This window comes from Mesocricetus auratus, unplaced genomic scaffold, assembly GCF_017639785.1.
Source record: "Mesocricetus auratus isolate SY011 unplaced genomic scaffold, BCM_Maur_2.0 Super-Scaffold_100011, whole genome shotgun sequence".
NCBI classification, from domain to species: domain Eukaryota; kingdom Metazoa; phylum Chordata; class Mammalia; order Rodentia; family Cricetidae; genus Mesocricetus; species Mesocricetus auratus.
This window is the reverse complement of record NW_024429195.1, coordinates 29,332,027-29,359,935: the sequence shown is the minus strand read 5'-3', so window position 1 is coordinate 29,359,935 and position 27,909 is coordinate 29,332,027. Positions and strand designations below refer to the sequence as shown.

At 40.4% G+C, this 27,909-nt stretch overlaps 1 protein-coding gene across 5 annotated transcripts in view; it reads left to right on the top strand.

Annotated features, from left to right (window-relative positions):
- Positions 1-2,146: 2,146 nt before the first annotated feature.
- Positions 2,147-27,909, top strand: part of Fxr1 (FMR1 autosomal homolog 1) — a 54,238-nt gene continuing 28,475 nt past the window's right edge. For 2 of the 5 annotated variants that reach the window (XM_005069708.4, XM_013113085.3), the window contains exons 1-3: positions 2,147-2,292; positions 23,986-24,038; positions 25,493-25,586. In XM_005069708.4, coding sequence (XP_005069765.1) covers positions 2,242-2,292; positions 23,986-24,038; positions 25,493-25,586 — 198 coding nt within the window. In that variant the 5' untranslated portion in view covers positions 2,147-2,241. The remainder of the gene's footprint in view (positions 2,293-23,985; positions 24,039-25,492; positions 25,587-27,909) is intronic. The other 3 variants (XM_005069709.4, XM_013113083.3, XM_005069710.4) reach the window with 3 other exon arrangements.

Sequence of the window (27,909 nt, the reverse complement as noted above, 5' to 3'; positions counted from 1 at the left end):
ATGCTTATGTTTTGCTTATATGTATGCCTGTGCCCACATGGGGGTCTGGTAGTCTCAGAGATCAGAAAAGGGAGTTGGATCTTCTAGAACCGGAGTTATATAAGGCTATGAACTGCCATGTAACTGCTGGCAATCAAACCCCAGTCTCCTGCAAGAACAAGGGTTCTCAACTGCTGAGCCATCTCTTCTGCTCTGGCTTTTGTGTTTTTGATCTATGTAGCTCTGGCTGGCCCGGAGCTCGATAAGTAGACCAGGCTAGCCTTGAACTCAGAGATGCTCTTGCCTCTGCCTTCTGAGTGCTGGAGTTAAAGGTGTTCACCACCACACTGGGCACTCACCCAATAGCATTACTTTTAACAGCTAATAGAGAATGTGGCTCAACTATCTATGGAGTTCTTTTTGTTTTGAGACAGTCTCATGGAGCCCAGACTGGCTTGGGACTGGAAGTGTAGCTGAGCATAACCTTGGGTTCCTGATTCTCTTGCATTCTCCACAGAAGTGATGAGTTACTAGCATGGGCTACTACATGTGGCCCCCAGAGTGATGAACAAACAAAAGGGCTGAAGTAGATGGTGATGTAATTTAGCGGCAGAGTGTATGGCTAGGCTGTGAGCCTCATGACCCTGAAACATACCAAAGGCCACACCAACAATGTGATGTGGTGTGCTTGTACAAGGGTGGTCCTGTGACAAAAAGATCCCCAGTAATACCTGTACAGCGCGAACCTCAAAATTACATTCTAAATCAGAGAAGCCAATCACAAAAGTGTATGATTCCACTCAGGTGTGAGATACAGTCAGACAAATCTATACATCGAAAACAGGTGCGCCGTTTCCCAGAGCCTGGGTACCCTAGTGACCTGCGTCAATAACAGCAGGCGCCGGTGTTTTGTTTGTAATGAAAATGTTCTAACTGGTCTGGTCAGCTGCTGAACTTTTCGTTTTAAAATGGGTTAATCTTATGTAAAGAAAATGTGCTAAAAAAAAAAAAAAAAGGCCAAAGAGCTGGGGATGGGGAATCACACCAGTAAACCCAGCACTCTGGAGGCTGAGGCTAGAAAATGGTAGGTAACAGAGGCCATCTTGGGCTGCTTAGTGAGACTTGTTTCTCAAGCAAACAACAGATAACCGAGCAGCTGAGCAGTGACCATGTCTGCAATTCCACGGGCACCTGAAGGTAGGAGGCAGAGTGGTGAATCTGAGGCCAGGTGGTTACACCGTGAGATCCAAATAAAGCAAAGAAAAACGTATCGACTTTCCTTTGAAAAGTCATATAAGAATGCACTTACAAATGAATTCTTCAAGTACTATTTCCAAAATCCTTGCTTTCAGAAGTATGGAATCAATGTATCAAAATAACCAAGGAGTAGTGCCATTAACCGTATCAGAGCTGGGGTAGGTTGTGGGAAAGCCACACAACGTGGTTCTCGGATCCTAGTTGCAAAACTTCGCATGTGTTACGCATCAGGGGAAAACACACTTTCCCATTGTTTAAAAAAGTCTTTGAAGAGTAATCCCAGCACTCAGGCGCAGAGATGGGAGGGGCTCTGTGGGCTCAGGGCCAACCTGGGCTAGAGAGACTGCGTCTCGAGCAGCCCCCCCCCTAAAAAAAAACTGGCCTAAGTTTCCCGAGGCTTTCCTAAGGTATTAAGGTGACAGCGCTAACAGGTGGTGAGCTGCCTTCGCGCGGGGCGAGGCCCGCGAACTGTGTGAGAGCGGCGGGGCAAACCCCCAGCCGCAGCGCGGGGCAAACCCCCAGGCTCGCCGTGGGAAAGGATCCTCACTGGGAGGGCCCGAGGCGAGGCAGGCGGCCGGCCGGAGGCTCCACAGGGAGGTCCAGAGGGTGAGGAGAGGCTTCTCCCGAGCGCTTCGGCGGCCCACGCGCTCCCCGAGAGCCCGAGCGCCCGCCAGGCCGCGGCTCCGGCCGGGCAGCTCCTGCGGGGGGGCGTCGGCGGGCGCGCGGAGCCCGAGGCGAGTGTGGCGCGCCAGGCGGGTCCGCCTCTCTCATTGTGCGCGAGACGGGACGCGCGGGAGGGGGCGTGGGCGGTACGGCCCGCCGCAGGGAAGCCGCCCTAGGACCCGCGCAGAGCGGCGCCGCAAGCGGAGAGCCCGGGAGCGGGCCGGGAGCGTCCCGCCCTCCCGCCCGCCCGCCCCTCCCCCCGCGGCGCTCGCCCCTCCCCCCTCCTCCCCTCGCGTTGGAAAGTTTCTAGAATCTCTTCCCAGCGGCCTTTGCGGTTCCAACATGGCGGAGCTGACGGTGGAGGTTCGTGGCTCCAACGGGGCTTTCTACAAGGTACGGGCCGCGGGGGCGTCCGGGGCGGGAGCTGGGCATCGGGAGCGGGGCCGGGGGGCGCCGGGGACCCCGGGGGCCGAGACGCGGTGGCGGGCGGCGGCGGGGCACAGCGGGTCCGTGCTGCTGGCGTCTGCCCTCGGCGCGGTTTAACGGTCTCGGGGCCCGGGCTCCGTTATGTTTGGAAACAAGGCGGCGGGCGCTGGCTTGCCTCCTGCCCGGGAGCTCCCTGGGTCGAGGCCTCCGGGACGCGGGCGGGCGGGCGGGCCGGAGTCGCGGGCTGTGGTGCGGGCGCGCCGGCGAGGCCTGGCCGGGCGGGGGGCGCAGACGGCGGCGGGCAGCTCACTGTGACCCCCGGGGCGGCCGGGCCTGCGGGGCTCGTGTGCTCTGTGCCTCGCCCACGGCCTCCCCGGGCTTGTGCTGCCCCGGGGCCCTGCGAGCCCCTGGCGGGGAAAGCGGGCAGGCAGCGGGCCCGGGTGCTCGCGGCCTGGGGAGCGGGCGGCCCCTTCTTCGCCTGGGAGAAAAACGAGTTCGGAAGGAAGGGTTCAGAGGTGACCCGAGGCCAGGCGGCAGGTGGGAGGGACGCATTTCTTCACAACCCTCGGGGGAGGTGGTGTATGCTTTTTCTTTTTTTACATCCTCTCTCGGGAGGTTCTTTTTGTTTCCTTTGCGAGGAGGCCATGCATTGCCGTGGAGTCTGCGCTGGGAGACGGCAAGAGGGGTCTAGAGTAGAGGAATTTTTAGGGACTTCCATTGGAAAAGGGTGGGGGCTCACCAAGTTGAACACGAAGTCGGAATAGCTTATTTTTCCCGTAGTAACGGCCCCTTCTCCCGTTTCTTTTTTCCTAAGTGTGTGAGGATCTGGACAAATGAATACAAAACCTCCCCAGCTGTTGTCTGTCAGTCATTCTCTAAGCCAGCTTCTCAGATGCTTGAGAGTCTTGGCTATTTTTATGAAGGCCTTCTTCTAGTTCATGAGTATTGTATGTACGTAGAATGGTTTCTTACAGGTTTTCATTTCAACGGATCCTTTATTCCAGAGGATTTTATTTGATCTAACAACGATTTCCTAATTGGCAATGTTTTGTTTTTCCCCTTTTAGCTGGCTGGTTAGCTCTGAGAATTTGGTTTGTCACGTGGTAATAACATAGGCTGCAGCTTGTTAACAAAGAATGAAGGATCTAACATATTTTTATGGTTAAAATTTTGTAAATTTCCTCAGGTGGACAACAAAAGAGTAATAGTGACTGTTGGAATCTTTAATATGACCCATTAGCTAGTGTGTAACTGGCCTCATCAGTGTTCCAGGGTTAAAACTTGTGGTTAGAGTAATGACCCAAGCAATACTTGAGTATATAGATACTCTATTCTTACCAAAACCTACCTTGTCTAAAAGATTGCAGATACGGTTAGCTGAGCCACAAGGAATGTATTCTTTTCTGCTTAGATAAAACTTATTATTCTGCATCATCTTACCTTATGGAAGGTTCAGGTCTTCTTATCAGTACAGGTTTTAGGTAAAATAGATAGCATTTTTTTACTTGCACATTGAAAAGTGATTGTTTTAAACGAATTATTTTGCATGGTGTAGGCAGTAAACCATTCCTTTTACTGTACTTTGTGTCAGTCTGAAGTACAATATAGTTAGATTTTTTTTTTAGTTTCTTTGCAATCTTTTGGTGTCTTTTTCCAGTGGGCTCACAATGAGTATTCATGTTGAAACTATGAAATATTAGTAATTGATTATGGTTATATTGAGGATTGAATCTAGAACTTTGTACAAGTGCTTTTTACCATCAAGCTTGGTTCTTGACCCCCTCTCCCTCTTTTTTTTTCCTTTGAGAGACACTGTCAGTAAGTTGTTGAGGCTGTCCCTGAACTCACTCTGGGAGTTCATGCTGGTCTTGAACTTGCTTCAACCTCATGGGTGGTTAAAATTACAAATCTGTACCACAGGGCCCCAGTTTATTGATCCCCCTTTTATACTCTACAAATCTGGTTTACTTAGACTGGACTCTGCCCGTTTTAATTCAGAATGAGATGGTGATTTGACAAAGGCTGAGAAGGACGTTGAGCCACATATTTTATGTGCTTGGATGAACACTTGGAATTTTTCCTTCCATAATCAATTTTGTGTGCTTTTTAGAAGGTGCAGTTTTCAGGACCCTGGAATATCAAAATGGTGAAGGGGAAGAACCCTGACTAGATAGAATAAACAAATGGAAATTCCAGATTGGTGCTTTATTATCTTGTAATGGACTTGTGTGAAATCAGAGATTTGAAGTACAGTGGTTGAAATAGTTTTTATATTCTTATGCAGTGAAATTATCCACTTGTGTTGTCTGTCCTCCGTTGCTTTCCCCAGTGTAGGTTTATCAAGAAAAACTGCAGAAGACTCACCAAGGTGGAAAGGTCTCCCAAGGGAAGGAAGGAATACTTTTTTCTTTTGAGTTTGAACCTGGCCAGAGCCTTCCCTATACGTGCTGGGCAAGAGGTCTACTACTGAGCTGCACCTTTAATCTTATTTTAAGACAAGTTCTATGTTGTCTGCAGTGGCCTTCAACTTGCTATCCTTCTGCCTCAGCCTAACTTATAACTCAGGCATGTATCGACGACATACCTGGCTGAAAAAATTCTCACCACAGAACAGGTCATTTTCTGTTACATCAGTATTTTAAGTGAGGTTAATTTGCCTACTGTAAAACAGCTTTTGTTTCTTTTTTCTCTAAACAAACATTGTAAACATTTTAATAAATGCTGATACTTGTCTGCAGTCAGAACTAGCAGGAAGAAAGGACAGAATAGTACCACCTTTTAGATTTCCCTGTTGCCTTCTTAGCCTCTCGGGTTTCCTGTTTTAATAGTTCTGTTTCATCTAGAATTTCACATGTATAGAATTAAGCAAAACAATACATGATGTTTGAGCTTGGCTTCTACTTAGTATAGAGGAATTTAATTTTTTCCAGTTTAGAAGGTGAAGGGATTTTGGAAATGGAAAAAACTAGAAGTTTATAGAGTCAAAAACTGTTAACATTTTTATTTTGTTGTACTTTTTGTTTAGTGGTGGTTTTCAATGGATGGATGGGTAATTCTGAATTTACCAATTGTTAATACTCTTCACTTCCTGGAAGTACAAGGACACAGCCTTTGGCCTCATAAATTGTCATTTCAGAGTTTTAAGAGGCAGCACCCACAAGCACAGTGCTTTGAGCACTGATCAATGTATTGCCTTGAGGCACTGCACTTAAACATTGATTAAATGTACTAAAACTTCATAAATTTAGAGTCATTGAGGAACTGAAGTTTTGAAGATAGTACCCAATGCCAAGATAGGCTTTTCTTAAAAAAAAAGAAAGAAATCTATACAGATATAGTAGCCTGGTAAACATGCTAACAGTATGCTAAACATATTGTCTCTTTTCAGCTCTCTAAATCTAGGAATGGGAAAGAGTCGGGAGATGATGTAAAACACTTGGTGGCAGTGTGTAATTTGGTGTAAAATACCTGCTTCTATCCATTTCCTACCTAAAGCTAAGTGCCTTCTTAGAAAACCCAAGTGAGGTAGAATGTATTACACTCCTAGCTAAAAGGCTAAAAAGAGATAAGAATGTATATTCTATGTAATTTATCCAAGCAGCAGAATGGCTTGCTAGGAAGGATACTTAAAGTTGTGCATCTGTTGCAACAATCTTGTTTGTGATAAATATCCTTAGTTCTGTTTCCTATTACAGTGATAAAATACCCTGAAAAGGCAACTTAAGAGAGAAAGGGTTTATTAGGCTCACGGTTCAAGGTTATGGTCCATCATTGAGGAAAGCCAAGGCAGCAGGAACTTGGTTCATCTCATCATATTACATCAAGTCAGGAGCAGAGATCAATGAGTTAATGCACGTATGCCATATCTCCTTCCTGGCCAGGGAAATGGTGCCACCCACAGTAGGTGAGTCTTTCGGCTACTCAAAATAATCTCCAACAGACATTCCCATATACCATATGGGAAAATACCTTAGACAATGTTTCATTGAGACTGTTCCCTGGTGATTTCTAGGTTGTCTAAATTTGATAATTAAAACCAACCATCACATATTCCATTACCCCAAAATAAACCTCGTACCCATTTCCATCATAAATATGCTTTTTAGCTGATGCATTATGACACTAAACTTTGAGGTCTCTGGTTTGAAAAATGCCCTTGGACTCATGTGATCCTCAAGTCTTTTGTCTGCAAATGTCATGCCCAACTGGTAACATGAAATTTTGTGTTGTCATTGAATTGTATAGTTTTGGGCTGAACATAAATGAGGTTTTATGGTAGTTGTACCTGCAGCCTTGATGCTTTATGACTGATGTGTTTTAGCACAAACAGGGAACTGACTTAGCAGTGAAGGAGTGGTGGCTGAGGACATAACCACTTCTCAGTGAGTACAAAATCTCAGTCGAGAGCCAGGCCTGGTGCACATGCCTGAAATTCCAGCAGTTGAGAGGCAGCAGAGGCAGCAACATCAGTGTTCCAGGTCAGAAAAAGAACAGTGGCTGTGATGCATCAGTGAGTTAAGGAGCTGGCTTGCTGACAAGCTTGACAGTTGAGTTTGGGGCAGTCCACATGATGGAGAGAACACACTCCCAAAGTTCTCTAATCTCCGCACACACAAGAAATAAACAATGCATTTTTAAAAATTTTCAGATCAATGTAGTCCAAACTAGTGGCACTCAAACCATGCCAATCAACCCCCTCACCAACAACTCTAGATTTAGTATTTGAGGGGGAAATTGCAGCTACCTTAGTATTAGAGCTCTTTGCTAAAATACATTAGATTTAGAAATATTAAGATGATTTTGAGTTGTATGTACTTAAAATAAGGTTTTTGTAAATGTTAAAATTTTAAATGGAAATGAACAACCCCAATAACTTGGTTCTTGAGGCAGGGTTTTATGTAACTGGCTTTGAATTTGCAATCGGCCTTAACCTACTAAGTATTATGATTATAGGCCTGGACAGCCATACCCAATTTTCATTTTCATTCAGTAATAGTGGCTAAATGTGACTGTTTATAAGGGTAAAGAAAATTGGAAGCTTGTCATCTTGAGACAGGGTCTGGAATAGTTCAAGATTGTCTTGGAACTTGCTATATTTAGCGTAGACTGCTAAATTTTCTTGTCTCCACTCCTCCAGTTCTGGGAGTATAGGCATGTGCTACTTTAACTATTGGATTCATTTTTTTTAAAAATATAAATGCCTGTGGTTTCTTTTTTTTTTTTTTTTTTTTTTGGTTTTTCGTGACAAGGTTTCTCTGTGGCTTTGGAGACTGTCCTGGATCTCGCTCTGTAGACCAGGCTAGCCTCGAACTCACAGAGATCCGCCTGCCTCTGCCTCCCGAGTGCTGGGATTAAAGGCGTGGGTTTCATTTTTTTATAGGAGTAATATATAATAAAACATCTGAAGACCAAAAGCTATAAAATTGTCTAGAAATAGATACGGCTTAGCTATTTTTCTTTATGGACCTACACATATTTATGTTATATTTGTGTGTCTTCTGTAAGAGAATAGCTTGATAGCCTTTTACTGAGTAGATGTTCTGTCGATCTTCCACATGAATTTTCTTCATACTAAGGACTCCATGATGTATGGTTTTGTGTGGGTTTTTTTCTTTTGGAACAGGGTCTCACTGTAGCACTGGCTGGCCAGGAACTCATTATAGATTGTGGTAGTCTGGAATCTCAGATCCACCTGCCTCTTCCTTGGTATGCTGGGATATAAAGGTATATACTGCCATACCTGGTCCATGAGATATGCACTTACCCATTTTATGTACAAGGAACTGATGAGGGTGTAGTTGTCTAAGTTATGCTGTACTTGAAGTGGCATTTAACTCTTTTTCATGTCCAGTTTCGTAGTTTATGATATACGTCTTCAGAAGTTAGTTTTGAGTAATGAACATTGTGTCTGTCTGTGTTTGTGAATGTGGGTAAGTGCCACAGGCACTGGTATGGAGGCCCAAAGCCCAACTTTATGGAGTCAGTTTTAAGATCACCAAGCTTACATGCTGAGCCATCTCATGAGCCCAAAGTTAACTAGATTATGTGACTTAGTGATTGTGTTTTCTATCACACTATTAAGAGTGAGTCTTAGTTTTGTAGTGGATAGTTGTGAGGCTTTAGTTTTTCATTGGCCGTGTTAAGAGTGAGTCTTAGTTTTGTAGTGGATAGTTCTGAGGCTTTAGTTTTTCATTGGCAGTGTTGGGTAATTGTATTTTTCTGACATTTGTAAAAGTTGGTAAACATTGAGAGGCTTTGTAAGTTTATTCAGAGCCTGTCTCCAATAACAGCTAGTAATTCAAATTCAGGCTGCTGCTTAGATGCTTCTTGTATGTTGTACATGTGCATTTCTTATCTAATTTCAACCACAGTGAACAAATACCACTATTTTGGGCAATCTCCCTGCAGCTTATTTTCTTTGATTGTTGTAATATTTACCCCCACCCCTACCCCATACACTTCGTTTTGAGGTAGGGTTGCTCAAACTTTATGTGGCTAAAAATGGCTTTTGCATACCTAAAATTTGCTTCTGTTTCCTAAATGTTGGGATAGGCTTGTGCTACTATGCCCAATTGTATAGTGTGATTTTCTTAAGTACAAATTAGATTTCAAAATTACTAGTTGTAAATTAATAAACTGAGAATGGGAAGGACTGAACTGGGATGATTGCTGCAGGAAAGATTTAGGCTGATTTCTAATTCTTTTGCTTTCTAAGAACGGTCTCATTTCCAAAATGGTAGCTAGTAGTCAGTGTATACTAGTCAGAATTGAGTGTACTTGAAAAAGAATATAAAACATTAGGCTTTTAAAGTATTAATTACATATTGAAATAATATTTTTGGCATATATATTGGGTTTTAAGTATATTAAAGTTTCACCTGTTCTCATTTATTTTAATATGACTAAGTTGTGTATATGATTCATACTTTATTTCTGTGTGATGGTTACATCTTCCACAGTTGTTCACCTTTGTGTTTGTGTTACTGAGTATGTAAAATGCTTTGAGATATTTGAAATGCACATACATATTGGTTTAATGAACTGCATGTTCAGAATTTTGTCTGGCCATGCTAGAAATGGATCTGTGACCCTTGCCCACACTAAACTAGCTAGTACTTTATCTCCAGCCCTCAGTAATGTTTTTAGGATACAGCATCTCAGTAATTAGCACTTAGTATTTTTGAATATCAAGACTTTAAAACTATTCCTTTCTGCTTCACCCTTTGTTTGCACATCAGTTTTGGGAGTGACTGGTGAGTTCTTGGTAATACTGAAGTTTGCAATAGTAGCTTCAGTGCATATTTAAGTAAGAAGAATTAGTCTTGGTTTCAGGACACAGGCAATTTGTTGTGTCATCTTAGTAGACCTTCTACATAACAAAGTTACATCTTCATTTGGTTCAAATTGAACATTTTAAATGCCATTTTTAATGGTTATATATTGATCTGGTCACAAATTCTCATGTTGCCACAACTTCATGGTTCACACAGGGGTAACTGGAACCTCAGTGCTTTGCAACAGGAAAGTTAAGGGAGTTTTTGGTAGCCATGTGAAAGCATTAAGTCATTTTATTCCAAGAACTGTTCAAGCAGTGATAGATGTCTGTACCGTCTTAGCCTCATTGCCTTGTGTTTAGAGCAGTTAAGTGAGTGCTCAGTGCTGATTGATGTACAGGCTATTGTTACTGTTTTTAGTTTGTTGGTTTGCTTGTTCCTGGGATCCAAACCAGGACCTCATTCAACTAGCAATCAGTCTGCCACTGAGCCATAACCTGCCTGTGAAGGGTTGCTTTTGATAGTTTTTTTTCTTTACTAGAATTAGTTCAGTAATGATGTAATTCTTAAGTAATATTTGCTCATCTATCCATTGATTTGAAGTAATTTTTGCTTAGTAGATTTGTTATGTAGCTCTTTCAAAATAAATGGTTCAAAATAGTTTCTATGTTGTACAGGCTGGTCTCAAACTCCTGAACCCATGTGATACCTTCTAAGTCCCTACACTTCTGTAACAGCTGGGGAGCTAGGCTACTGTGCTTGGCTAAGGACAAAAGTTGTTGTTTCACTATGTAGTCCAGACTGGCTCTTTAACTCATAATACTTCTACCTCCTCTTTCCAAAGTGTCAGATTACATGCCCAACAACATACATTGTTTTTTGTTGTTGTTGTTTTCTTTCTTTTTTTTTTTGGTTTTTTGAGACAGGGTTTCTCTGTGGCTTTGGAGGTTGTCCTGGAACTAGCTCTTGTAGACCAGGCTGGCCTCAAACTCACAGAGATCTGCCTGCCTCTGCCTCCGGAGTGCTGGGAGTAAAGCCCTGTGCCACCAACGCCCAGCTTTTTTTGTTTTGTTTTTTTGAAACAGGGTTTCTCTGTATTACTTTAGAGCCTATCCTGGAACTATCTCTGTAGACCAGACTGGCCTTGAACTCAGAGATACTCCTGCCTCTGCAGAGTGCTGGGATTAAAGGCATAAGCCACCACCACTGGGCCCAACAAACATTTTGAGAGATATACACTCATGTATGTCATTGTTCACACATAGTCTTTATATGTGTACTTTATTATTGGTGTGACATACAAATTTCATTCAGTCCAAATGTTTTCCTTTTTTTCCTCCTGCTGGTGGTGTTTGGTGGATTTGTTTTTGTTTTTGTTTTGTTGGTCCCTCCATTTCTGGTAACCCTGTTTATAGCTAGATAGGTAACTTTGCTTATAGCTAAATATATGTAACTCCAGATCTGTCTTTATGCTCATAGCATTATGTATGGATACACTTTCAGAAACAAATGTAGGATTTTTCAGTATGCCCATAAAACTAGAATCATGTACGTAACCTTTTACATACAGTATAATTTGTAGTGATCACATAATTATAAGAGCATAAAATTCAGACATTTGTCAGTAATCACCCCCCCCCATATCTGTTTCCCTTGGGTAGATTTCAAAGAAAGGGATAGTTTAGGAACTGGGGAGATGGCTCAGTGGATAAAATGCTTGCCACAGAAATGTAAGGACCAGCATCCAAAAACTCATCACCCATCGAAACGTTGCCTGGGTGTGGCAATCTGCCTAAAATTCCAGGACTCAGAAGACAAAGACTGGGGAGTCTTAGAGGGTAAGCTGGCTGTCCAGAGTAGCTGAATTGGCAGGCTCTGGGTTCAAGTTAGAGACCTTGGCTCAGTGAAAAAGGTAGATAATGATTGAAGGAAGATAACCTTATGTCATCTTCTGGTCTCTATGTGCTTTGGCCACCCATGTAAACACATGCATGCATACAACAGAACTGCAAAAAAAAATAGGATAGTTTGGAAAGGAACTTAAAAACTGCAGAAAACAAAATAAGCCTCTAATTAAGTTACTTTTTTCTTCTTAAAAGCTATTTTTTTTTCTTTTTACCAGTTGGTCTTCCTCTTTGTGTCCCAGACAGAAAAATGTTGATTTTCCTTTTGGATTTGTTGTTCTATAGTTTGCCTGGTCTCTTGCCCATTTTTCTACTGGGATGTTCTTTTTCAGTTACTGAAATCAGTTGTAGTTAAGCATATTAACTCCTTGACTTAATGTAAAAGTGCATTCCCACAAAGATAGTCATCTGTGCAAACAGCAGCTATTTAAATGATAAGCAGTAGCTCATCAGTTTGATAGTTTATTTGCACATGGGGTTAATGAGTACCTATGCTCCAGTTCACAGCTTTCTACTTCCAATCTTGGAATGAGTGACATCTGTCATTCAGGATGTCTGGTTTCACCCCTTGAGTTGTTCTACAGAACTTTGTGTGTTATAGGAAGACATAAAAAGAGGCTCAGAAGAGGGAGACTTATGACTTGCTTGTTGAAGAATAAAACTAGTGAGGTATCTTACTTTCTTAGGTTCTCTGGTTTATTTATCACATGTTGCATAGTAGATTTGAGACAGTTTTAATGGTGAAACTGCTATATTGTAATGTCACTATTCAGCGAAGTTGTTTTTTCCTTGTCTTGATAGGTGCTTTTCTCCCTGTAACTTTAACTACAGACAATCCAGAAATGTGAAATGTTTTGAGTCATATATATATATATATAAATTTTAGTAGACATTTGAAGTTAAAGGAAGGCTGACTGCAGTATTTTGGAAGTAAGGAGTAATAGCATGAATTGTTCCTTGCCATAGCCTGATACCTCAGTGTAAAAAGCGCCAGTCCTTTGCAAATTGCTCTTTTGTAGGTTTTTTGATTGGGGAAGACATAAGACAATTCAGTTGAGGGTCTCATCTGAGACGATTGAGGTTTCTTAGCAGAAAGTTGTTGGTATTTTATGATAAAAATCAAGAAAACACCAGCATCAATACTTGGAAAGTGAAAATTCATGCAAGAGATCCTGGCGATAATAGCAGCACTCTTCAAAAATATATTTAACAATGATCCCCAAGACACTGGAGGACACATTGAGAACAAACTGTTTAATGGTGCTTTAAGCAACTTACTTAGTCTGCTTTTCCTATTTTAGATATCCAAATTAAAGACTGTTTCTTATAAGTACTGTTTCTGCTAAGTACCATTCTAGAGATGTGGGAAAGGCAGTAATTCATTTCACACAATGGATGGATGCCTAACTGCATTGGGCTATATTGGAACCCTGATTATAAAAGACAGCTGGCAGGGCGTTGGTGGCGCACGCCTTTAATCCCAGCACTCGTGAGGCAGAGGCAGGCGGATCTCTGAGTTCGAGACCAGCCTGGTCTACCGATCGAGTTCCAGGACAGAGTCCAAAACAATACAGAGAAACCCTGTCTCGAAAAACCAAAAATAAATAAATAAATAAAAATAAAAGACAGCTGTATTTAGTTTTTCCTTTCAGAAAATCCTGTATATATAGGGTAGGAAGCTGTACAACATGATACTCTAATTGTATGCATTTTGGTCTGAAATATAAGCCATGGTCAAGATATTAGAAGAGTTGAGCTAGGTTTAGAGTTCAGGGAGTAATTTCAGTGTGGTGACTCAAGCCTGGTAGGTTAGCTCTTGGAAGGCTAAGGTGGGGAGATTTTTGCAAGTTCAAATCCAACCCTGGGTTGCAGAATGAGATCTTAAAAAGCAACATCTAATCCAGAGGAATAGTTTATTTCCACATACAGGTTTGGATGTTTTATGAGAGATTCATGCCAATTTGTAATTGGAGGTTTCTCTCCTGCCCACCAGTTCCCAAATAACCACTCAGAGGCAACTGTTTGGCCTGTTAGCTCAAGTTTATTATTAGCTAGCTCTTACAACTAAATTAACCCATTTCTATTAGTCTATATTTTAGAGGTTTCCCCAGTGGCTGCTGGCATCTCTCTGACTCTGTTCTTCTTTTCCCTGTGTTTCTGCTTGGATTTCTCACCTGGCTCTATTTTGACTGGCTATTGGCCAGATCACATTCTTTATTAACCAATGATAATAAATCATTCACAGCATACAGAAAGACATCCTGCAGCACCAATTTATTATACCTTAAATGATACTAGCTATATATTTAGTACTTAGCAGAAACAGTACTTATAAGAAACAGTCTTTAATTTGGATATCTAAAATAGGAAAAGCAGACTAAGTAAGTTGCTTAAAGCACCATTAAACAGTTTGTTCTCAATGTGTCCTCCAGTGTCTTGGGGATCATTGTTAAATATATTTTTGAAGAGTGCTGCTATTATCGCCAGGATCTCTTGCATGAATTTTCACTTTCCAAGTATTGATGCTGGTGTTTTCTTGATTTTTATCATAAAACACCAACAACTTTCTGCTAAGAAACCTCAATCCTTCCTTAGAATGCTATTTCATTGGTTTACTGACTCAAGTGCGCCAGAAAAATTCCAAGCAAACCAAGTCTGATATGCCCAAGTGGTGACATGGGTGTCAGCTATTCTAAGATGCCCTCATTTTTAAGAAGCATCCTGGTTTCAGAGATGCTGAATTGTCAGAATTGAGACTGGAAGTTACACATAAACTGGAGAATGAATCTTTGGATAAGCCATTAATTGCCCAAAGCCTGGCAAGTCATATCCAAAGCAATTCCACCAATTAGCAAAACAGAGGAAGCCTTAGTCTTGTGTAGATTATGCCAGCAGTGTTCTTTAAGTGATGGGATGAGGGAAAGACTGCAGGAACATCTACCACTGAGCCTGGTGTGTTTAGTAAAGAAGTTGATTTGACTTTAGAACTGTATTGCTTCAGTTGAGGAACTGAGCCTTGAATATAGTGTTTTTAATTACCTTTAGTAAGCAACCAAATGCATAATATTATTTCTGTTGTACCACATCTAGAAAAACTTAAAATAAAATTTCATGCCTTAACACACATGACAGAAAAGTCAGTTACTCAACCTGTAGGAGTATTTCATTGTTTGAAATGTAGTAGTAGTAGTCAGTCTGTAAAAATAAATGCGAACTAGAGGCTAGACTTGTAACAGGTCTCCTGTTTACCCATGATGACTTAACATTTTTTGTATGATTTATTTTTTATTTTAAAATTATTATTACAATTACCATTGTTATTTCTTTTTTCTTTTTTTAAAGAGTCTCACTGTGTAGACCTGAATAGCCTGAAGTTTGCTTATGTAGTTGCGGCTGGTCTGAATTCACAGAAATCTGCCTGCCTTTGTCTCCCAAATGTTGAGATTGAAAGTGTGTCAAAACACCTAGCTAGTGTTTATTTGCAATTAATTATTTACTTTTTTATTTTTGAGATAGGGTCTCTCTATGTGTCCTGGAACTTGCTGTGTAGACTGGTAGACTGGGTAAGCCTTGGGATTAAAGGCATGTACCTCCATATGTGGCTTGTTTTTATTTTTAATTATGTATGTGTATCTCTATGTGGGAATGTGTATGTGATAACTTTTCAGAACTTGGTTTTCTCCTTCTACTGGGAGTTGGGGGTGGCTTCCCAAGATAGAACTCTGGTGGGCAGGCATGGCAGCAAGTGCCTTTACCCATTGAGTCATTTGTCTGCACAGCCAATGAGATTTGTAATAGATTGGAATTTAAAGATTGTTGTAAAAACAACATGGGTCACAACAAAAGTTATAACCATTATTGGATAACCACTGTAAGAGGCTGGAGATGGGTAAGCAGTCAAGATTGCTTACTGGTCTTGGCCAAGGACCTGAATTTGGTTCCCAGAACCACCTCTAACTCTAGTGTCATTAAACCAGTGCCCTCTTTTGACCTCTTCAGGCTTCTGCATGCACATAAGGCACATGCATTCGTTCAGACTCTCACACATACACATAAAAAGGTAAGCAAGTCTAACATGATACACAAATCACTTATTTTTTTAAAAAATAAGCATTAGGCCACTTAAAGAAGTTGTGTTTGTTTTTTCTGTTTCTTTTGCTGCTAGTTGTTTTGCAGTAGAAAACTTAGATCTAATAAGAACTTCAAAATTTGAGTTTCTATAGAATGTAAGTCTAGTATTTTTTGATTTAGGCTACCATTCTAAGCTTCATTTGGAAGATATAAGCGGTTTAGTTCCTGATTATATATAGTTGGTGGTTTGTGGAGAGCTTTGGTGTTTAGGTTCTGTTTCTCCTTTTGTAAGGAGTGTAAATTAGTTTGTAGTGGATTGCATAAGAGGAAGGCATTTGGTGGGGTCTTAAACAATCAAAAGATAAGCTTGAAGTCAGTTACTTTACAGTCAAGAACTTTTGTAGGTCTGTAATGCTCCAAATGGGTGGCGGTGGGGCCTGGCAGTTGGAGACACTGCTGCGTATAGCCATCTGTTGCAATCTGAAAAGTTGTTAAAAGAGATTTTAACACAGATTTTAGTACAAGGTGCTCAGGGAAACCATAAGACACACCAAAGTGTAGGTGTAGGCTTCTTGAGACAGCTACACAATTTTGGTAGCTCTCCGAGTTACCTTGGTGCTAAGATATCTCCCAAAGGGATGCCAAGGTCCCTTTCCCCATTTCCATTCTCTTTCAGAAAATGAGGTTATAGGGTGTCTCTGGAGGTATTTTGGATGGGATTATAGCCCGATAAGGTAAAACCAATCTTAAGGTTCTTATAAGAGAGTCAGACCTGTCCTGTAAAGTGGAGTTTTTGTGAGATACTTTCATAATTAGAGGTTTACAGCTGGAAAAGGAAGAGTGTTTTTGTCAGGCATATCTTCAGGCATTAAGCATGGTTCTTTCCTACATACAGGCAAACAACCGTCTTAGCAAACGTTAATTGGACTGGATGGAATTCTTTACTCTTGGCTGGCCAGAAATTGTTCAAGCTGATGGCTCTTCCCTTTTCCACATCACTTTATAATTTCCCTATCTTATTTTGCCTCAGGTTTAATGGCAGTGGGTTCAAAAGTGTTTTTATTTTTTATGTTTTGGAGAGGGGGCTGGTTGCTATGGAACTCAACAGACCTTGGGCATCTGATATCTGGTCCCCTGTCTCTACCTATGATTTATGAATTTCTCATACATAGTTGCCCTAGCAAAACGTCAGCTATATTGATCAATATTTTAAACATTGAAGTTTATTTTAATTCAGTTTTATGTCAGGAGCATAATTGTGCTTTCTTGTTGTGAATTGGGTTTTTGTTGTTGTTTTTGTACCTGAGAGGGGTAGTGTGGATTGAGAAAAGGCAAATAAAGATGCTAAGAAAAAGACAGAGGCACAGGATAGTCAGGAGGGCAAGTTGGCTGGATCTGATTGAAGTCTCAGAAAGACAGGATACCATAATTCTAGTATGAATATTAACAACGGATGCACAATTGGTTAAATCACAATTCTTGTAACTTCAAGAGACAAAATGTTTTTGTGATGGCTGAATTATAAGTAACTTCATATTTCTGTGCCTTCTTTTTTCCCCTCTCCTGTACCAAAGATAAGATTGAGCTGCTCTAGTCCTGAGTACCAATAATCAGCAGCAATGCTTTTATCCCATTCCTTCCTGAACAGTTTGGGAGGGATCTCTTAAGTACCTCCAGTTTGGTTTCTCCACCAGTCTAGCATGTAATTCTGGATTCCAGTAATAATTATACTGAAGAGGGGCTTAAGCCACACATCATCTCCATAATAGTGTGCAATTCCTCTGAGTCTTCTTCCAACTGGAGGGAGATCTCTGAAGCACCTGTTCTCCAGGCTTTTGTTTCAACAGCAGATGAACACTTAGACTCACGGAAGTGACTTCTGTGTACCAAGAGATAGTGTAGATAAATGGCCAAGTACTCAGTTACAGATTCATTTTTGGAGAAACTGTTAGGTGCTCCTTGGTCAGATCCAGAATAATTAAAACTCACAGAAGTCTATCAAGAATCTGGGAATCATTAACTGTCATTGTACTCTCCTTCCCTTCTCAGACTGCAGGATGAAGACATTAGAGGATCAGGAACATAGGTTTAGTAAATCTCCCTCCCTCTTCTGGAGGAGCACCAGCAACCACAGTATCAAGAGGTGCACTCCTTTTCCACACATCATAGCAAGTGTTCAGGCAGCCGTGGAGCTTCACTTTCTTACTGTGAAATCATTAACATACCCTAGACCCCATATACCTAGGGTCAGGACCCTTGCATAATCCATTGTGAGGATCCTTCGGTTTCATTTGAGCAAACGCAAGTGCCATCACGCCAAAATCTGCCCTCAGCAGATTGCTCAGGGCATCCACATTTAAGACATTTAAAATGAGGAGAGCATGATGTAATTATTATGTGGGTATAACTTCCTTTTTGTATTATTTGACTCTGTGTTTTTAGGGTGTGGTACATTCCACAATTTCTTATCCTTGAGGATTGTAAGGAATGCCTATGCTCAGTATTCCATTGGCAGCAAAATTGCTGAAATGCTTTACTAATATATCTAGATCCATTATCCATTTTTATAATTTTGGGAATTTCTATGTATCGAAAACATTTTAAGCAGTGAACATGCTTGATGGCTTCTCCAATTTGTGCATTGGCTATCAAGAAGCCGGAATAGGTATCACTGCCACATGCACATACTGTAATTTGTCAAGTTCTGTAACATGAGTAATACCCATTTGCCATAAATGATTAGGAAGCAGGCCTCTAGGATTTACCCGTAAGGGGAGGCACAGGAAAATACTGCAGGCAAACATCACATAGCTTAACAATTTGTGAGCAATTTCTCTGGTAAGGCCAAATTGTTTCCTTAAACTTGTGCTATTCTGATGATGTGACTGTTGAGCTAACTCTACCTGGGACAAAGTGACTATCTTTGCTAATTTATCAGCTGATGCATTACTCCTGTCAGCCAGTTGACCAAGATTGGAATGAGCTCTAATATGAAAACAAAGCATGGCAATTTTCTTTGATGAATGGCATCTTAAATTTGCTGAAACAGCATCCTAACTTGACCATTACTAGTTCCAATACAGGGAACTGTCTGTATAATTTGAAGAGCCCTAAAAACATAATGCTATCGGTATATAAATTCCACGAACTATTTACAAAAAGCTGGGAAACATAGCTACAGCTCCTAGTACTACTATCTGAGTTGAAGCTGGAGCTGTTTGTACTACATAATCTTTACCATTAACAACATAAGGAGCTCTTCCATTGGAGGAACCATCAGTAAAAACCAGCATAGCATCTTTTATTCGATCTTTCATCACAATTTTAGGAAACACAAGGGAATGCCTTTGTGCAAATTGAAACAATTTATCAGCTGAAAAGTTATTATCAATTTGGCCCCAAAACTGAGCAGAAGCAATTGCCTAAGAATCACTATTTTGAAATAACCAATCACTTTGCTTGTTCACACTTGGTTCTCTAACAAAATGTCACCAGATTCTAAACAAGCCATTGCTTCATGACAAGGGTTTAACACTTAAGCTGGGTAAACAGATGCAACCACAATAATGGCCATAAGACAGCTAAAGTATGTCATGTAAGAAGCATATACGTTTCCCATGGTTATGTATAGTCAACATAGCATACCTGCTGATGTTGAATTGCATACCCCACCTGAACCAGCACTTGTCTAGCAGCATCTGTAAGATGCCTAGAGAAATGAGGATCCCTATTCCTCTTAAGATCCTAATTGATCCATACACAAATTCATACAGGCGGCAGCCACTGAATATCTCCCAATGATTCCTGAAAGTCATTCAGAGCTTGCAAGATATCTTTCCTAATTTCTGATTTCTGAGGCTTAATTTCTTTAGTTTATTAGTATATAACATCTGTCCCAGATATTGAAACAGTGGCTGTATTTGTACTTTCTCAGGGGTAATCGCTAATCCTGCATGGACAAAGTTCTGCGGAAGCTGCCATACACTGCAAGCAAAACCTTTTCACTTTTACAGACAGGTGAAATATCACCCATATAATGGACAGTATAACCCTGCCGATACTGATCTCTAATATTTTGTATAGTCTGAGCCACAAACTTCTGGCAGAGGGGAGCACTATTGGCCATGCCCTGAGGCAAAAACCTTACAATGATCTCTTCATGGGATCTTTGAAATTAACTGATGGAATGCTAAATGTAAACCTATAACAACTTTGGGGAGCCAAAGGGATGGTATAAAAATAGTCCTTTAAATCTAAAATAATTTTATAGATACCCTTTGGTATGGCTGTAGAAGGCAATCCAGACTGCAGAACTCCTATTAGTTGCATGGTTCTCTTAAGCTTCCTTAAATCCTGCTTTTATTTCCATTTCCCAGATTTCTTTTTAATCAGGAAAATAGAATTCCAGGGGGAATTAGAGGGTACAATATGGCCATTATCTAGTTGTTCCTGTACTGACTGATGGGCAGCTTGTATTTTTTCTTCTGTTAGAGGCCACTGACCCACCCATACAGGTGCCTTACTTTTATTTATGATATACATTCCCTTGTTCTCTTTTGGTCAAAAGTTCTTTGTTGGTAGAGAGCCCACAGCTAATGCTGGGCTTGGGCAGGGCATAAACTGCTGTGCAGCTGGCAAACATAGCTGCAGCTTGGGTGGCCACCATCCCAGTGGCTCCTAGACTGTCATCATCAGGCCCGGAGGCTGGGAACATCGGCTGGGGGCTCTGCTACTTTCACTTCCTGGACTCCCAGAGCAGTAGCTCTGGTATGTGGGTGGGAAAGGGAGGTTTAAAAGATCTACAAACTCTAAAAATTTCTGTTTTTGCTGCTGTTCTACTACAGCTCCTGGCTTTTAAAATATCTCTAAGCAAATATACAAATAGATGATCCCGTATTTACAATTTTACTCTGGAGTTACCGTACTTCAACTTAACTTTTATCCAATTGCTCACTCCTTAACTCCTATTATCCGTTTTCAGGTCGTACATCAGGGGCGACATTTGGCGTGTCCAGCCAACAAGTTTGAACATACCCGAAAGGGAAAGTGAGGTTGAGAAAAGAGGAGAGGGCACTCAGAATACAGCAGACACCCTGTGTTAGGGTTATTACTTAACACCCTTAGACCCCAAGCAAAAGGGGAGGGCAAAAGACTTCCTTACCATGATACAAGGAATTAAAAAATGCAATTACCTTCCCAATACCAAAAACCAGCTGGTAACCATTCCCTAAATCATACATCCTATCATTGAACCTCGAGGAGCAAGAAAAGGTTTGAATTCTCTGACCTTAAGTCAAGATGGAACAGAGTCAATAACAGTGGGCCCCATACTTAACACAGCTCAACAAGTGTTCTACCTCTGAGTTAGCTTCCATCCCTAGATCTTTGAAACTGCTTTGCCTCCTGAGTGCTGGTATTATAGCCCTTGTGTCACCACACCCAGCTTCATTTTCCATAATAAATAACCAAACATCCCAATACTGCTTAAAAAATAATCCATTCTTTCCCCCATTTTAAAATTATATAGCAGGCATGGTGGCACATGCCTTTAATAGCAACACTTGGTAGGCAGATCTCTGAACTCAAGGTTCTAAGATAACCAGGACTTACATGCTTGCCCTCCCCTAATTTACTTGTTAGAGAAGAATTTTGCAGTCTGTGTTCCATACTTTAAAATGGTTTCCTGCCATGACCTTGAGGTTTTTTTTTTGTTTTTTTTGTTTTTTGTTTGGAGGGGGGTTAAGACAGGGTTTCTCTGTGGCTTTAGAGGCTGTCCTGGTACTAGCTCTTGTAGACCAGGCTGGTCTCGAACTCACAGAGATCCGCCTGCCTCTGCCTCCCGAGTGGTGAGATTAAAGGCTTGTACCACTACCACCCAGCCAACCATTGAGTTTTTAAGTAGGCGTTAACTATTTATTTGATCAGTGTAGTATATGAAGTCTCCTCTCCACAATTAAAAAGTGCCTTTTTGGATTTTTTGAGAGAAGACTTTTGTTAGTGTGCCCTCCCCCACCAGATTTTTCTGTTGCTGTTGTCGGTGAAGCCTTTTGTCCCTTTTCTTGTCCAGCTGGTCATTGTTTACTTGTTACAAAGTGCATGGGCTGCTGGTTTAACATGACTGTCAAACACACTGAATTACAATTTTTTTCCCATTAATTCTTTTGATCTTCTGAGACAGGGTTTCTCTGTATATCTCTGCCTGGCCTAGAACTCTGTGGACCAGGTTGGCCTCAAACTCACAGAGATCCACCTATCTCTGCTTAATGAATGCTGGGATTAATGGCAGGTGCCACCACCACTTGGCTCATTAATTCTTTTGCCACAGGTTTGAGGCCTCTAGGGCTCAGTGGCGAGTATCAGGCTAGCAGCAGTTAGACTACTTAAAAACAATAACAACAAAAATTACTGGTCCTGTAAGTCACTTACAGCTTGCCATACTGTGTTATAGTGAGTAATAAATAGTCCCATCTGTTACTTTCTCTTGATACTGATTGTTCAGTTACAAAGATTTTTCCAGGTTGTTTGGTTTTCCTTCTGCTGGTTATGTTTCATAGTCTTAATTTGTTAATTGATAGTAGACATTTAAATATTGCTTTTTTAAACAACTTTGTTACTTAACAAGCAGTTGCATTTTGTTTTTTTGTGTGTGTGTGAGTTATCTAGACATAAACTGTAGTGTTTAGTAGACTTTCAGGAAATAAACAGAATTATTCCTCTGTGCTGTGTGGTAGAGTTGTGTAAGTGTTGAGAAGAATGCTTACTAACTGGCCAATAGGTTAAATTATATATGGAAACACTGGGCTAGGGTTGAGGGATTTGTAGTTCTGATTGGCAGTAATGTTAAATGTTGTTTTAAATGCTAACTGTAATTACCCAGTTGTCAAGCAGTACTGCTGGCTTTAGATAAGAATTTATAAACGAGCCAGTCTCCACCACAGTCCTTTGTTGTTCCACTTAAAAACAGTTCTTCTTAGGTAGTATATTATACAAAAATAAATTCCATCTTGCCTTTTTCTTTCTTGACTATCTGGTGTTGGTTGGTTGGTTGGGCTGTTTACTTAGTCATCTAATAACTGGGAATAGAGGTATAATGGTTACTCTGTGGTATTAGTCAAATAAAGATAAACACAGTAACTCTAAAAATGGTTATTGATTTTATGTTTATTGATAATCTATGATGGTTTTGAGGCAGTATATTAACTATAACCAAATTTGAGAAAGAAAATTATTGTGTGCATGTGTGAGTGCAGACACTGGTATGTTATAGCAAGCATGTAGAGGTAATGACTTTTGGAATCAGCTCTCTACCACTGTGGATTTCTGGGATCAGACTCTGGTGGTCAGATTTGGCGTGGTGGATGCTTTGACCTGCTTGGCTTTCTGACTCTGACTTTTTTAAGGGAAAGAAAAGTAGGTGGGAAAAACATGTCTAGGATAATGCTAGTTTTCAAAATGTCATGTTTTACCAGAGTTGGGCTGTAATTTAGTAGTTATAGTGGAATTTAGTCCTTAACTTTGTTAGGATCTTCGCTGAACATTATTTAAATTTTAATTTCTCATTTATGAGACCCAATTAAGTCCATTATTAAAATTGTGTGTAAGTTATAGAGTTAGGATGTTACCTGGCAAGAAGACTTTGGGTCATTAACTCTTACAGTACTAAATTATTGAACTCTCAGTCACCTTAACTATTACTTATCCAACTAATGCCTGTGTTCCAAGGATGAGTATGTGTTGTGTTTGTTTTGCTTAAATAAAGGTAGATAATTAAACTGTGTTATAACTAGAGTTCAAGGGGGCTTAAGAGTAGGTTTTTACAAATGGGAAAGATGGAAACCAAATTCACATCTCACAATCTTCAAACTCTGTGGTTGTTGGAGAGTATGGTGGGTTTGTTTGTAGAAGAGAGAGGAGAGAGTGCTTACCTATCCGTCAATCGTCTGCACCTCTCCCTTTTTAGCCTCTCCTCCCAATTTCTTACCCCATCTTGGGCTGGCTTTCAACTTGTTATGTATCCAAAAATGACCTTGAATTTGTGATCGTCCTGGAGTTCGCTGTCATACTTTTGAATTGTGCTGGGGATGTAGAGTACTTTGAACATGCTAGGCGAGTATTCTACAAACTGTGCTTTGTCTCTAACCCTGGATGCTTTATTTCTTCCTTTCTAAAGTCAGGGTCTTGTGCTAGCCCTGCCTTGTCTGGTTTTCACTGTGTGGCCAGGCTGACCTGGAACTTAGAACAATCCTCCCGCCTTATTTCCTATAATGCTGGAACAGACTTGTGCCAACTGGTCTTTCTTGATCTGTGTTCTTTCCTCATTCTACAGTTTTTATATATATTACAGGGTTTTAATGTTAGGTAATAAGGTAATAACAAACATTAATACTGATGAGACTTTTTGTTTTATGCAGGGATTTATCAAAGATGTCCATGAAGACTCCCTCACAGTTGTTTTTGAAAATAAGTAAGTTATTGACAGATCTTAATTTTTAAGATTGGTAATACTGAGTGTTCTAAATGATTCTGCTGTGGAATGGGTGGCAGTGCTTGATCCTTGCGAGTTCTATATCAAGTTTTGATAACCCTTCACTTGCTTTTGTATCTACATTTTACCTGCCATTTTCATGTTGTTCTTTGCCAAAATATGTATGGATATGATTCATCAGCCATTTTTACAAAAGTAGATGGCACAAGTAGTGTGATGCTAAAGGCACACAATGTTGAAGTGGTTACAAAAGGCCTTTCAGGTAGTTACTAGTAGTGAGTTTGAGGCTATCTTTAATTGCTTGATGCAAATAAGAATTGATAGTATCTCTTTATCCTAGAGGCTAGGTGGTCTAAAAGTGAGGCTTGGTTGGGAAGGGCTATAAAAGGATCTGTTAACTTGAAAGTTAAAGAACTATTGAACTTGGTGACTGCCTGAGTGCTTAACAGTTACTTAATGGAGAGGCAGGTCTTGATGGCTTCTGTCTTTGAAAGCTGTCATGTAGACGGTAATGATAAAAAGAAAGGACCTTGAAATCCTAGACTTCTAGTTGTCTCCTTGCTCAGGATTCTGGGTAGTAGTAACATTTTATGAGAGGTATGCCTCCCAGGCTTGAAGTGACCAATCGAAACTTGAGAATGATGTTTGACTATAAAAAATTTTCAGGTAACAGCAGCTAAATTTGTTCATGTTGCTACAGAGATTAAGCCTTTTCTAGATTCTAATATTTTCTAGCCCAGTTAAACTTTTGGGGGGATGTTTGTGCTGAAATTGAACCGTGACTCTGTGAGCATGCTAAGCACAAAGAAGTTTTGATGTGGGCATAAACTTTGAGTTTGAACTGTAAATTTTTCAAATATCCTTGTGTATAGTTGTTTTTCCTGCATGCATATATATCGGCACCAAATGTGTGTCTGGGTCGGTGTACTGACTCTTCTAGAGAAGTGTAGTAAGTGCTCTTAGCCGCTGAGCTCTCTCTTCAGCCCCTAAACTACTAATATTTATACTTCTATTGTGAACATGTACACTTACGTTACTTAGTTTTTGCTATTGTAATTTTATGAAATTTTGTTCTTTTGACATACTTGATCTTATCACTTTTGATAGCTGTGAATATTATTTTGAGTCTTAGTCATTATTGAGAAAATATCCTATTTTGTTTGCAGGGTGGTGATGTATTTGCCATTCTTATGATAAGTAATTTGGAGTGTAATAGTATCACTGTTAATTAAAGCTCACAAAGAATTATGCAAAAATCTGTCTACATCAATTTAAGAGATTAAAGAACGAAGGTTCTTTGTTTTTCTTTTTGGGACATTCTGAATGATAAAACTATAAAATGTATTTAAAAACATTAAGTCACAGGCTATAGCTTTTCCATATTAGGGTATGCTAGAATAAAGGGTACTAATTTTTTTTTTTAAATCCTTCAGTTGGCAACCAGAACGCCAGGTTCCGTTTAATGAAGTTCGATTACCGCCACCACCTGATATAAAAAAAGAAATTAGTGAAGGAGATGAAGTAGAGGTATGTGTTTTTATGTTTTCTTTATAGTGCCTATTTTTTATTATAAATAAATATCCTTCTGGGAAAATCTGTAGCTGATGGATATTCATTCTCCTTTTCCTCTTCTTTATTGGCAGTGACTATAATGTGTTACTACAGACTTAATGTGAGAAATGGATTCATATGTCAGTGCTACTGTTTGGTAGACTTAATACAGTTTTTCAGAATGAAAATTTCTTAAAACATTAAGAATAACAATACACTTTTAGAGAAATGTAGCACAGAACCATACAGTGTTAGTAACTTTCTAAGGCTAGTTTTAGTGGTTTGTGCTTCAGTGTTTTTGTTTATTGCTGTGAAGAGACACCGTGATCATGGCAACTCTTATAGAGAAGCTTTTTCTTTGAGAGGAGCCTTCTCGCCCGCCTGGTTCCAGATCCGCATCAGTCCCAAATAAACACACAGGAGGCTATATTAATTATGAAGCTGTTGGCCTTGCTTGTTTCTTACTAGCTAGCTCTGACTTAAGTAATTACTCCATAATTGTTAATCTAAGTATGTTTCTTACCGGAGAATAGTTCCAGGCTTCCTACCCCCATGGCGTTACATGTTGACTCTCCTGTGTTTCTCCTTCCCAGAATCCTCCTGGACTCCTAGCCCCACCTATCTAGATTCCTATTGGCCAGCAGTAATTTACTGACATATACACAGGACTTCCCCAACAGGAAAACATTTCATTGGGGCTGGCTTGCAATTCAGGGGTCTAGTCCATTATTGTCATGACAGGAAGCATGGAGGTGTGTATGCAGGCAGACATGGTATGGTGCTGGAGAGGTAGTTGAGAGTTCTACATCTCCATCAGCAGGCAGCTGAAACAATGCGCGTGGCTTAAGCATCTGAGATCTCAAAGCCTACCTCCAGTGACACTCTTCCTCTAACAAGGCCACACCTCCTAACAGTGCCACTCCATATGCATGTGTGGGGACATTTTCATTCAAACCACCACAGTTCTGTATGTATATGTGTAAGAACTTTATGGAATATTGTAGAAATATCTGGAAAAAGTTTAAAAGTACAGAAACTTAAAATTCTATCATTCAGAACATTGTTTATATATTTTTTAAACTTCTTCCTTCACTGCTGGATAGAAATAGATTTATGTTGAAATGCATTTTTGTTTGTTTATAACTTGTTCCCCTACACTTGGAAGATTCTGTGTGTATGTCTTTTTAATATTAACCATTCTTGATTAATATACTTGTTGTTACTGGGCATGATGTTGCATGCATGTAATCCTAGCACTCCTTTGAAACTATCTTGGGCCATGTGTGAAATCCTGTGCTTTGAATCTCTGTCTCTCAGAAAAAAATTGAAAATTGTGGGCTGGAGAGATGGGTCAGTAGTTAAGAGCACTGGCTACTCTTACAGGGAACCCAGGTTCAACTCCCAGCACCCACATGGCAGTAACTACTGTCTGTAACTACAATCCGATGCCTTTCCACAGGCAGAAACAGAACACCAATGCATATTAAAAAAGATAAATAATTTAAAAATTGAAAATTGTTATCTTAATAAATCACAGTGGTGAGTTAAGATTCTTCATTTAATTAAGATTTTTAGTTTTAGTTCTTTGAGAGCTTTGTACAATATTTACTGATCATATTTGATATCTACCACCTCCCTACCAAACTGTCTCCCCTCCCTCTTCTCCCCCCATTAAACAACAACTCTTTATTGCCAGTTTGTGCTGCCCAGATACTCTTAGACGTGTGATCTTCCAGTGGAGAGTGGTTATATTCTGAAAACCATTTCTCCCTCTCCTAATGGCTAACAATTGCTAATAGGTCTGTGACAAGGGGTGAGGTTGCTTGGTCAACTTTCTTCTCCATACTTGCGTTTGGTCTGACTTGTGCTTGCACAGGTTTTCTGCATGCTGTCACAGCTGCTGTGAGTTCATAATGTAAAGCTGCACTGCTATGTCCGGAAGATACTGTTTGTAGTCATTCGCTGCCTCTGACACCTACATTCCTTCTGCCCCCTCTGCCACAACCATCCCTTACCTTGGGAGAAGTGGATTCAGTAAACATGTTCCATTTAGGACTGAGTCTTATATCTGCACTTTGACCAGTTGTGGGTTTCTGTTTGATCACCATCTGCTATAAACAGCTTTGAGAAATGCATTGATCTGAATAAGGTAAGCTGGAAGGCTAGGGTATAAAATGTTAAATTTTCAAGAAATTGATAACATTCTTCATTTCCCAGACACTTCATGTATTTGTCACAGGAGGCTGGTGTGGTATTAAGAGTTTTAAAAGTTTTTCTTGTGCCTGGTTTATCGGACTAG